At 44.8% G+C, this 12,431-nt stretch overlaps 1 protein-coding gene across 3 annotated transcripts in view; it reads left to right on the forward strand.

The window, feature by feature from the left end:
• The window catches only part of LOC121964767 (retinal guanylyl cyclase 2-like), a 68,111-nt gene that overhangs the window by 37,080 nt on the left and 18,600 nt on the right, over nt 1-12,431 (forward strand). For all 3 annotated transcript variants that reach the window (XM_088073695.1, XM_088073696.1, XM_088073697.1), the window contains exons 14-20: nt 509-662; nt 2,112-2,255; nt 2,621-2,769; nt 2,916-3,079; nt 3,378-3,501; nt 3,591-3,659; nt 4,062-4,236. In XM_088073695.1, coding sequence (XP_087929821.1) covers nt 509-662; nt 2,112-2,255; nt 2,621-2,769; nt 2,916-3,079; nt 3,378-3,501; nt 3,591-3,659; nt 4,062-4,236 — 979 coding nt within the window. The remainder of the gene's footprint in view (nt 1-508; nt 663-2,111; nt 2,256-2,620; nt 2,770-2,915; nt 3,080-3,377; nt 3,502-3,590; nt 3,660-4,061; nt 4,237-12,431) is intronic.

The raw sequence follows: 12,431 nt of genomic DNA on the forward strand, positions 1-12,431 counted from the left end.
GTTTGCTTTTGTTGGTTTTTGTTGGTATGCATCAGTAGATGTTAGTTTTTGTTGGTTTGTGTTATTTTTTGTCAGTTTTTGTTGGTTAGTGATTGCTTTTGTTGGTTTTTGTTGGTATGCATTCGTAGCTGTTAGGTTTTATTATGATATGTTGGTATGTGTTGTGTCCTGTTTTGGGTTTTTGGGTGTCCAGGCTTTGTGTGATGTGACTTTGGTTTCTTTGCTGATCCTTTAATCCTCTGTTCCTGTCCTTCACATGGGAACTTCCTGTCTCTCTTTGCAAAGTTGAAGTCTGAAGGTGACTAAGCCTCAGTCTTAAGGAGATTACATCTGAAGTTTATAATACCGTGTGAATTATACATTTACAATCCAGCCTTTAAAGAGAAACTGAAACAATGCTCTGTGTTTCATGTGTATGATGTGGTATTTCTTCAATTTTTCGCTGTTTATTCTCAGACAAATTCTAATTCAAATCTTTAGTGATAATGAAACCTGTTTTCTTTGTCAGGGGATGAAGTATCTCCATCTACGAGGCTTAAGTCATGGTCGATTGAAGTCCACAAATTGCTTAGTCGACGGGCGCTTCGTTCTGAAAATCACAGACTATGGACTTCCCATGATCCTTCACTCTCAGAACCTCAGCCTTCCTGAGGACCCACAAGGTAAAAACTTTAATGGTGCTTTCACACCTGAACTGTCAGGTCCAAATCAGCTGAATGGTGGAGTGTTTTGTCAGATAGTTTGGTTGGTTTGGAGTGGTCCTGAAGGTTAGGGTCTCAGTTCACATCCAAGTAATGGTGGAGTGGTGGGTATACGCGAGCTGTTTGAATGTGGAGGATACTCACTTCCTCCTCAGTAACCCAACCATTGACGTGGCATTACACTCAGCTCAGCAAATGCCCTTAAACCACTGACGCCAGGTGTACTGACATTCGGTCCACTCAGAATGTGATCTGATCCGATGACAGGAAGTGAACTGAACACAGAGCTTGTTGTCTTTGTAACAAGGTCACCTCATCATAATCTGTTTTTCATGCAAGACCCTGTCTGAATGAGGCATGAACAAACTAAATCCAAACCAACTGATGACTAATAACAACTCATTCAATAGCACTGCATCAATACATGGTACACACGTACGGTGAAAGATAAACAGTCTTGCTCAGCCTATACGTATGTCCTCATGCTATGCCCGGATGTTACCTGCCGTTCTGGGAGTGGTACAAGAGTTCTCTGGGTTGCTGGTTGGGGAAAAGGGAGTTCTGGTTCGGTCACTTCAGACCTGCAGTCTTCCAGACCTGCAGCCTTCCAGACCTGCAGTCTTCCAGACCTGCAGTCCTCCAGACCTGCAGTCTTCCAGACCTGCAGTCTTCCTCAGAGGAGGTTTGGGACTGAGCCAGAAGGATGGCAGTCGTGTCTCTTCTTGACTGTGTGACATCCTAGGGGTCAGAACATGAGGCATTCTGGGACACTGATTTCAAATGGCTGTTCGAGGAACAAAGGAGACAACAGAAGCCATTTGGAAGAAGAAACTCACAGGACATGTGACACATGTCCAGTGGCAAGTGTCCAAATGAACAAATTATATGTGGAATTCCCAGGTCCCTATAATGTGATTGATCTCAACAACAAATCAAAATCAGAAAACCAGGAACTGAATTTATTTTATGTTTGTGCATTATTTCAGAGAACATTAAGTATCACTGAGTTTCACTCAGATATTCTGTCCAACAGATGAGAGGCTGATTCACATTGTGAAGTTTGGTTCTCTTCAATTCAGTGTGAATGCTAACTGCACCAAACGAAAAATGCACCAGTGTTGAATCTCACCGAATCTTCTGAACTGCAGGTGTGAAAAACGTTCTCTGTCGTCAAGAGCTGAAACATAAAGATGAGGTTTTCTTTCTGCTGCTTAAGTGAATAAAAAACAGGAATAAGAATGATGTCAGAGGTTTAAAGGAACTTTCTACCAGTCTGTCTCTCTGTCTACCCATCTGTCTCTTTGTGAACCTGTCTCTCTTTCTACCTGCCTGTCTCTGTCTGAATCTGTCTCTCTGTCTCCCTGTCTGTCTCTGTCTGAACTTCTCTCTGTCCACCTGTCTGTGTCTCAGAGCTGCTGTGGACAGCTCCAGAGCTCTTGAGAAATCCGGTCCGAGGAGGTTCCTTTGCTGGAGACGTCTTCAGTTTCTCCATCATCATACAGGAAGTGATCTCACGAACACTGCCGTACGCCATGATGGACATGCCCGCGCATGGTGAGACCACCTGTCTGTCTTTTTAACCACCTGTCTGTCTGTCTGTGTGCCTGTCTGTCTCTCAGAGATTGTGCAGCGTCTGAAGAAGCCCCCTCCTCTCTGCAGACCACCTGTCTGTCTCTTTAACCACCTGTCTGTCTGTCTGTGTACCTGTCTGTCTCTCAGAGATTGTGCAGCGTCTGAAGAAGCCCCCTCCTCTCTGCAGACCACCTGTCTGTCTCTTTAACCACCTGTCTGTCTGTCTGTGTACCTGTCTGTCTCTCAGAGATTGTGGAGCATCTGAAGAAGCCCCCTCCTCTCTGCAGACCACCTGTCTGTCTCTTTAACCACCTGTCTGTCTGTCTGTGTACCTGTCTGTCTCTCAGAGATTGTGGAGCGTCTGAAGAAGCCCCCTCCTCTCTGCAGGCCTCTGGTTTCAGTGGATGAGGCTCCTGCCGAGTGTCTGAGTCTGATGAATGAATGTTGGAATGAAGATCCGAGTAAGAGGCCGAGCTTCGATGACATTTTCAAACAGGTAAGACGAATTGCACCGCTGCCATCTGGTGGCCTATGTCATGTATTACCTTTGTATGTTGAACTGATTTCCATTAGTTTTTTTATGCAGGACATTTCTGAGCACTTCAGGCATATTTTTATTCATTTTGTCCTTTGTGTTTGCAGTTTCGGGGCATTAACCGAGGGAAGAGGGCGAACATCATCGACTCCATGTTGCGGATGTTGGAGCAATATAGTTCAAACCTGGAGGATTTGATCAGAGAACGAACAGACGAACTGGAGGTTGAGAGAAACAAGACGGAGAAGCTGGTCGGACAGCTGCTGCCAAAGTAAGATGCAATCAAACTTCTCTTTAATCGGCTCAGCGGTCAGGACATTGTAACCATGATGATATTATGGGCTGTTTGTCCAGAATAAATGTCACTTAATTAGCTGAGATATGATAGAACGCAGAATCACTGTGTTTTTGAATGGTGGTCAGTTGGTAGTTTTCTATAAATTCAAACTGCTCATACATTATTCAGATCACTGTGAAGGGACACATTTCGTAAAGAAGGATGTTTATTTAACCTCTAAATGTAAATAAATGTGAATAAATGTGTGTGTGTGTGTGTGTGTGTTTTTCAGGTCTGTGGCTCAGGCTCTGAAGAAAGGGAGGCCGGTACGACCTGAACATTATTCGGACTGCACTCTTTACTTTAGTGACATTGTTGGATTCACAACCATCTCTGCTCTCAGCGAACCCATCGAGGTACAAACTGTTCAACATCTGCTGATGATGCACGTCCGTCACTGTAAACATCACTAACCCTAACCCCAGCACCTTGTGTGTATGTGTAGGTGGTAGACCTGCTTAATGACCTCTACACCATGTTTGATGCCATCATTGCTACTCACGATGTGTACAAGGTAGGAACCATTTCATGTTTGACATTAACCTTTGTTTCATCATCATGAGTTTATCCATATGAAGCAGCTGGAATGAATAAACCTCCTTTTAGAGTAAAGTTAGGTTATATTAAAAATCTCTGCAGAGTTTGAATGCATAACAGACTGGTACTCAACAAGAAGAGATGCACTAATTTTCATATTTTCCAGATGTTTTACAGCAAAGTCTCCTGACACACCTGGAGACTCAAGACGACTTCATTTAATCAAAGAATCTCACTCATCTGACATCTAAATGCTCACTTTATCTTTTCATGTTAACAAAGATCTTGATTGTGAACCTCAGTAGCCATGTCTGATAGATTATCAATAACTGTTTCCTTCAGTCTACTGTGAAGTGTTTTGTGTGCATCATGTTTGCAGGTGGAAACTATCGGAGACGCCTACATGGTGGCTTCAGGTATTCCTAACAGAAACGGGAATCGACACGCAGGAGAAGTGGCCAACATGTCTCTAGACATCCTGCACTCAATAGGAGCGTTTAAGATCAAACACATGCCTGAGATCAAAGTCAAAATACGCATCGGATTGCACACAGGTACAAACACACACATACAACTATCTCTGCATAACAACAGAGCGCCGAAGGGATGACCTGTTTTTGTGTGCCAACCAGGAAGTTGGCATCTGTGTCTGCTGTGAGGACGTCTAATGTCCCTGACAAACACTGTAGTCCATTTAGCCACTTGTTAGCAACTGCCTTTTTTAGGACGAGTAAAACCTAAAAAGTTTAAAAAATTGGGTTTAAACAGATGTATTTTTTGTTGCAAAACAAAATGTCTCAATATCATTAGCGTGCCAATGTGCAGGCTGATTTTTACACCTTATAACACACCCTTACAGACCCGAAACTGCTTTTGTACTCAACAAAAACAAAAATTTTGATTCTCTCTCCCAGGCAGACAGAGGTTCCAACTATACTCAATCAATAATTTCAATTGTCTCTCTTTGGTTTGTTGATAATTATAAATGTTTGGAAATTAGGTTGGACAAAAGTCTCCCCTTTAAACACCACATTGACTATGTTACAAAGAAATCAAAATTATCACTGGACTTTCTGTTCAGGCTGAAGTCTGGTTTTTCCACAGGATCGAGAAAATGCCGGGTGCTGGCCTAGGTGATGAGTCCAGTTTAATTGGTTATACTTTATGGTGATTTTTACAGCTTTGCCTAACTGTCCACCTTGTCCAAGCTTAATCCCCTATATTGCTCAGCCTGGGGCGTATTACTAAATCTAGCCTCAGGACCCATCATTGTACCTTATACAGCATGGAGTGATGGCCATCTATCAGTATGCATGTTTCAACACTGGCACATTCAAGTCTTTAAAATCCTCTCATTTACATTTCCAACTGACCTCAGCCAGAAGTTTTCATCTTTGCACAACAGCCATAATCTGAAGTCCAGCAGAGAGAGACACCCGGTTTGTTCTGCTGTGGTCTCTGATACTAGACGACCTGCAGAGACCCTCATTTCTTTAAATGATTTTAAACTTAGAGCACAGGGAGTGGTCACAGCTTGCTGCAACTGCTTCATTTAACAAAGTATAGATTAAATAATGTTGCCAGTTAATGCACTCTTTTGACATACTGTATATTTGTACAGCTGTTGTTGCTGTTATTGTTGGATGTTTTTTTTTTATAACTTTTATTTATAAAGGACAAGTCATCAATATTCAGTGTATATAAGAGTGTGTACAATCCCCCCCCCCCTTTTTTTATAACATTAACAAGTAAATTGAACATAAATAGATAAGCAGTGCCTCCCCCCACCCAAATCCCCTGAACCCCTTGTATAATTATAAAGTACGAAGGTGACAGACCAACTGATGAGAATAAACACAGGTCACAACAATTTAAATAAATAATTTAAAAAAAAGAATAATAATAATAATTAAATAAGATAAAATAAACAGATAGAAAAATGAAATTATAGTAATAATATTGCTATAACAATAATAGCAATATATATATATATATATATATATATATATATATATATATATATATATATATATATATATATATATAATAATAATATTATATATATATGTATATACGTCTGCAGGATAGATACCTACCCAGATACATACACACATACTTCCACATTCACACATATATACTGTACACATATACATACTCATACATATCCACATATTACATATCTATATAGGTAAAGGCCAGTGTAGATCATTAGAAATACGAAATACATAATGGTGGCTGCCCACTCCTTGGTCATGGATGCAAAATAATTATGCTGGCGTGTCTTAGGATAAATACGTTATTGGGGGGGTGGCTATCTGCCGCTGGTGGGTTAGTTCTTATCAGTTTACAGAAAGATTTCCCCAGCTGGAAGCTTATCCAAATAATTGAGTAGTGGTCTCCAGTGGGTGTAAAACCTGTTGGATGAGCCTCTAAGTGAAAACTTGATCTTTTCCAGTTTTAGAAGAGATAAAATGTCATGTAACCAAACTTTGATTGATGGTGATTGAGGAGACTTCCATAATAAGAGGATTCTTTTACGAGCAATAAGAGAGGCAAAGGCTATAACATTGTTTTGAATATTTGTAGTATGAAGTTCGTCTGGGGGTTTCCCAAAAATAGCGATATGTGGGGTTGGGGTTATATTTATATTCAGGACATCTGAGATTGTTTTGAAGAATAGTTGCCAGAATTTAGTCAGTTTGGGACATGACCAGAACATGTGGGTGAGATTACATGGAGATTGTGAGCATCTATTGCATTTCCCATCAATTTTGTCAGGATATAGCTTCGATAGTTTCTCTTTACTGTAGTGTAATCTATGAAGGATCTTAAACTGTATTAGTGAGAGCCTGGCGCAGCTGGATGATGAGTTGACAGCTCTCGTAGCCCCTTCCCAGAAAGACTCTGAAAAATTTAGTTGAAGCTCTGACTCCCAGCTTAGCTTGATCCTGTTTTATAATAGATTCATCGGTAGGGGAGAGTAATTTATAAAAGAAGGAGATGTGACCCTTTGTTAGGGTTTTAGCCTTAAGAGCCAGGTCTATTCCACTGGGTGTTGGGGTTTGTGGGAATGATGTTGCATGCGTTTTTGCAAAATTCCGCAGTTGGAAATACCGAAAAAAGTCTGATCTATGCAAATTAAAAGCAGAGATTAGTTGGTTAAAGCTTGCAAACACACCATCAATGTACAAGTCTCCCAAACTACCTAGCCCCTTATTTGCTAAGGTGCTGAATCGTGGATCAGTCTTCGCTGGAATAAATAAATGATTGTTGCAAATGGGTGAGGCCAGAGGGAGGGTAAGCCATCTAAAGTGGTGTCTTATTTGTGCCCAGATTTTTAAAGTTCCAGCAACAACTGGATTAGAGGTAAAATTTGACGGGAGGAGGGGCAAGGTACTGCATGTCAACGCTAACAGCGATGAGGAGCAGGAGGCTGCCTTACTCCGGCACCAAATAGATTGAGGGGTGGTAAACCATGATATTATCTTATGCGTGTTGGCTGCCCAATAATAACCAATAAGGTTAGGTAGCCCCAGCCCCCCGACCGATTTATCCCTACAGAGCAATGACCGATTCGCCCTTGGACGTCTGTTGGCCCAGATGAATGATGAAATAATACCGTTTACAGCAGTGAAGAACGATTTTGGAAGATATATTGGGAGACATTGGAAGACATATAAATATCTTGGTAGTACATTCATTTTAATAATTTGTATCCTACCTGCTAAGGATAATGGTAGGTAATTCCATTTTTGTAGGTCTGATTTAACTGCAGTTGTTAGTGAGGTCAGATTATGCTCTCGCATCATTCGTATAGATTGTGTAATTGTAATGCAAAGGTAATTAAATCCCTTATTGGCTAATTTAAAAGGGATGAACGAGGGTGGTATATCAATGGCTGACTGGTTGATTGGGAAATATTCACTTTTAGAAATGTTAAGTTTATATCCAGATAAACGACCAAAAGCATCTAATACTGTCAGGATGTGTGGGATGCTTGCTAAGGGGTTTCTGACATAGAGAAGCATGTCGTCTGCATATAACGAAACTCGATGTTCTATGTTCCATCTCACAATTCCCTCGAATCCTGTCTCCCTTTTTAGAGCGGCCGACAGTGGTTCAGTCGCTAGTGCAAATAGCAGTGGGGATAATGGACATCCCTGTCGAGTGCCCCGAAAAAGTGAAAATGGCAGATCGTTGATTGTTTGTGCACACTGAGGCATAGGGAGAGGAGTAAAGTAATTTGATCCATGAGATAAAGTTGCTATTGAACCCAAACTGTCGCAGGGAAAAAAATAGATAGGCCCACTCCACCCTGTCGAATGCCTTCTTGGCATCGAGAGATATTATGGCCTCTGGAACATCAGAAGAGGATGGAGAGAGAATGACGTTGAGGAGCCTCCTTATGTTGGAATATGAGTGTCTTCCTCTTATAAATCCCGTCTGATCATCTGAGATGATCTGGGGCATAATACACTCTAATCGGCGAGCTAATATTTTTGCAAGTATTTTGACATCTACTGGGAGAAGCGATATTGGGCGGTAGGATGAACAATTTAGTGGGTCTTTACCCTTCTTAAAAATTAGAGAGATGGAAGCTTGCATTAGTGTAGGTGGCAGGATGCCTTGATTAAATGAGTTATTAAACATGTCGAGTAAAAGTGGAGCCAGTTGATCCAAAAATCTTTTGAAAAATTCAACCGGGTATCCGTCGGGGCCAGGGGATTTACCACTACTCATTGATTGTATTGCTTCTTTAATTTCTGATAGCGTAAGAGCAGTGTCTAGTTTTAGATTGTTTTCAGGTGAGACCTTAGGTAGGTCCAAATTTTCAAAAAAAGTATTAAGTTGATTTTCGTCTGTGAGAGACTCTGAAGTATACAGCTGGGAGTAGAACCATTTAAAGGTGCTATTTATTTTGTCCGGGTCAGAGGTTATGGAGCCTGATCCGTCTATTACCTGTGTAATTTGGTTTGATGCTGTTCTTGCCTTCAGCTGGTGAGCCAACAGGCGTCCAGCTTTGTCACCATGTTCATATACTAGCCCGCGGGAGCGAAGGAGGAGCTGTTCAGCCTCATTAGTGAGGAGCAGATCCAGTTCTGTTTGGAGCCTAATTCTTTCTTTATACAAGTCTGGAGTGTTTGTGGTTGAGATTGCATTATCTAAGTTTGCAATAGATTCCTCTAATTCTTTCTGCCGAGACCTCCGTAGTTTATTTGCATGTGAAGTGAAAGAAATAATTTCGCCCCTTATATATGCTTTAAGGGTATCCCATAATATAGACGGGGAGGTTTCCTTATTTTTATTAGTTTCACAGAAGAACGTAATTGACTCGGAGATGCGCTTACAGAAGTTGGCATCCGCCAGTAAAAGGGGATTCAGACTCCAATGTCTGAATCTCTTTGGTTTCATACTAAAATGGAGATCTAAAATTACTGTGGCATGGTCCGACACTGTGATGGGTAAATACTGAGTGGAGACGACTGCTGAGGTAAGTTTTTTATCAATCAAAAAATAGTCAATACGCGAGAATGAACGGTGTGCATGGGAAAAAAAGGAGTATTGTTTTGCAGCGGGATGTGAAAGTCGCCAGGGGTCAACAAATCCATATTGTGTCATAAATGTGGTGAGAGCCTGGGACATTTTCATAGGTGTGGCTGAACGTGAGGTAGACCTATCCAGTGCTGGGTCGAGTACGCAGTTCATGTCTCCTCCCATTATCAGTAAATGAGTGTCTAAATTTGGGATAGTAGCAAATAGCGAACTCACAAAATTATGATCATCCCAGTTGGGAGCGTAGACGGATACTAAAATTACTTGCTTTTCGTATAATATCCCGGTGACAATTGTCATGGTTCCTGCTTCCTCCCCCTCCTCCTCACCGCCAGTATTCTTCCACTCACCTTCCCCTGACCTGCTCTCCAGACAAGCCACGCCCACTGCTGCAGCCTCCTCTCTCACAGCTGCAGCTCATCGCCAATCAGGCCGGTATTTAAGACACTCCCACACATTCATTCACTGCCAGATTGTTCCTCTGCATAATGCACGACTCTCCAGCGTTTTCCTGCCAGATTTACCGTTGCCGACCCAGCCTGTTCCCGACCAGCTCTCCGTGCCTGACTCCCCGTGTACCTACCTGCCTTCTGTCCCCGACCACGTGCTTCGTTTCGGCGTTCCGGAAATCTGACGGCTTCACTGGCAAAGACCTCCCCGCTCGACCACGACGATCCTCCTGCCTGCTCCTCGACGGTACCGTTCTCTCGGACTGTTTTCCCGGCTACGGATCCACTGCCTGTCCCCGACCACGATTCAGCGCAATCCCCGACAACGCTCACACACGTGTTGTCGGCTCGTCGAACTACAGGGTTTCCAGCTCTCCAGCCACGGTAGATTCAAGCTTCGTGTCTTCTCCTCGTGGGATACCCAGAGACTGTGTTTGGGCTCACGGCCCGAAGAACGGACTGAATATCTGTGAGTTGCTTTTCGTGAGTGTTGGGATTAATAAAAGTCATTACCAACAATCCCTGAGCTGTGGTGTACTGCATCTGGGTTCAACACACACCCGTTTCAGTACAATCTGGCCAGAAATGGACCCAGCAGACGCCAGCGCTCTCCAGAATCCTACCATGCAGCGTCAAGGAATGTTGCAGCAGCACGAGGCTCAGCTCTCCTCCAACGCAGCTGAGGCTCGTCAGTCTGCCTCTGCCTTGGAAAGAGCTCTCACCCTGTTGGCTAATCAAGTCCAACAGATGGCAACCACGCTGACACAGCACGCCGTCCCAGCTGCAAGTTCCGCTCAACTGGCTCCCAGTTCCACTCCATCGCCCAGCTCCGCTCCAGAACCCCGGGTGGGCGCGCCAAAACGATATGCTGGAGATCCGGAGGGATGCAACCCGTTCTTGACGAACTGTTCCATCTTGTTTGCTCTGCAGCCACACACGTTCGCCACTGAGGGAGCCAGAGTGGCCCTTGCTATTAACCACCTCACGGGCCGAGCACGTCTGTGGGGAACGGCCGAGTGGGAGAGAGGCACTACAGCCTGTTCTTCATTCCACGCTTTCGCTGAGGAGCTACGAAAGGTTTTCGGGGCTGTTCCTCTGGGTCCCGATGCCACTGGAGGTCTCCTGAACCAGCGACAGGGCGATCGGACCGTGGCTGATTTTGCTATCGACTTCCGGACCCGAGCCCGGCAGAGTGACTGGAATTTGGCGGCCCAATGTGACGCTTTTCTCAATGGGTTAGCTCCTTACATAAAGGATGAGCTGATCTCGTTTGATCTTCCCCACTCCCTGGATGGCCTCATTGAACTGACCACCAGACTGGACAGGCGAATTCAGGCGAGGAGGAGGGAGCAGCGACTAGAGGGAGGCGCTCAGCGGGTTCCTGTTCATCGACATGGTCCTTCTGCAACCACCAGCAGTTCCCCAAACTCAGTTCCTGGTGGAACGGAGCCCATGCAGGTGGGTCGCACCAGGCTATCTCCAGAGGAGCGAGAAAGGTGACGTCGGGCTAATCTCTGCCTTTACTGTGGTCAGGCCGGTCATTTCATCTCCGGCTGTCCGGTAAAAGGGCAGGCTCAGCGGTAGAAAGGGGCATCCTGCTGAGCCGTTCCCAGAACTCTGCTCCTAGTCTTCGTCCCCTATTCCACGTCCAGTTCCTGTTGAAAGAGGGTTCACACACCCTCTCCACGTTCATTGACTCTGGGGCCGACGTAAACCTGATCGATGAGGACCTCGCATTGCAGTTGGATATTGAGCTGGTTCCTCTTCCACGCCCGTTACCAGCCAGCGCACTGGATGGTCACCTCCTGGGAACCGTCACTCATCAGACCACCCCCATTTCCATGCTCCTGTCGGGGAGACACCACGAGACCATCCAGTTCCACGTCCTGAAGTCTCCCAACTTACCCCTGATCCTCGGATACCCCTGGCTCCGTCGTCACAACCCGCACATAGACTGGTCCACTGGTTCAATCCTGGCGTGGGGGTCATCTTGCCAACAGATCTGCCTCCAACAGTCAGACGCAGCCAGACCCATCTCCAGGACCGGGTCCGTTCCAGATCTCTCCGGGGTGCCGCCCGAATACAACGACTTCAGGGAAGTGTTCAATAAGTCAAGGGCCACTTCTCTGCCTCCTCACCGGCCCTATGACTGCGCCATTGACCGCCTACCCGGGTCAGCACCTCCTAAGGGTCGTCTCTACTCCCTCTCTGCTCCCGAGAGGGAGGCCATGGAGACCTACATAAATGACTCTTTGGCTAGCGGCATAATCCGTCCCTCCTCATCTCCTGCCGGAGCCGGATTTTTCTTCATGGGGAAGAAAGATGGTTCTTTACGACCATGCATTGACTATAGGGGGCTGAATGACATTACCGTGAAGAACCGTTACCCTCTCCCCCTCATCGCCTCAGCGTTTGAACTGTTACAAGGGGCCACCATCTTCACTAAGCTGGACCTTCGTAACGCCTACCACCTGGTCCGCGCCAAGAGAGAGGGGATGAGTGGAAAACGGCCTTTAACACCCCCACTGGACATTATGAGTATCTAGTGATGCCGTTCGGTCTCACTAATGCCCCGACGTTTCCAGGCCCTCACGTCAGCAGCGTCCTCAGAGACTACCTAAATAAGTTTGTGTTAGTTTATTTGGACGACATCCTGATTTTCTCTCGGTCCAGACAGGAACACATCCATCACGTCCAGTCGGTCCTGCAGCTTCTTCTCAAGAACTCTCTGTTCGTAAAGGCGGAAA

This window comes from Plectropomus leopardus, chromosome 23, assembly GCF_026936395.1.
Source record: "Plectropomus leopardus strain MGB_pleo_1.0 chromosome 23, ASM2693639v1, whole genome shotgun sequence".
Taxonomy (NCBI): domain Eukaryota; kingdom Metazoa; phylum Chordata; class Actinopteri; order Perciformes; family Serranidae; genus Plectropomus; species Plectropomus leopardus.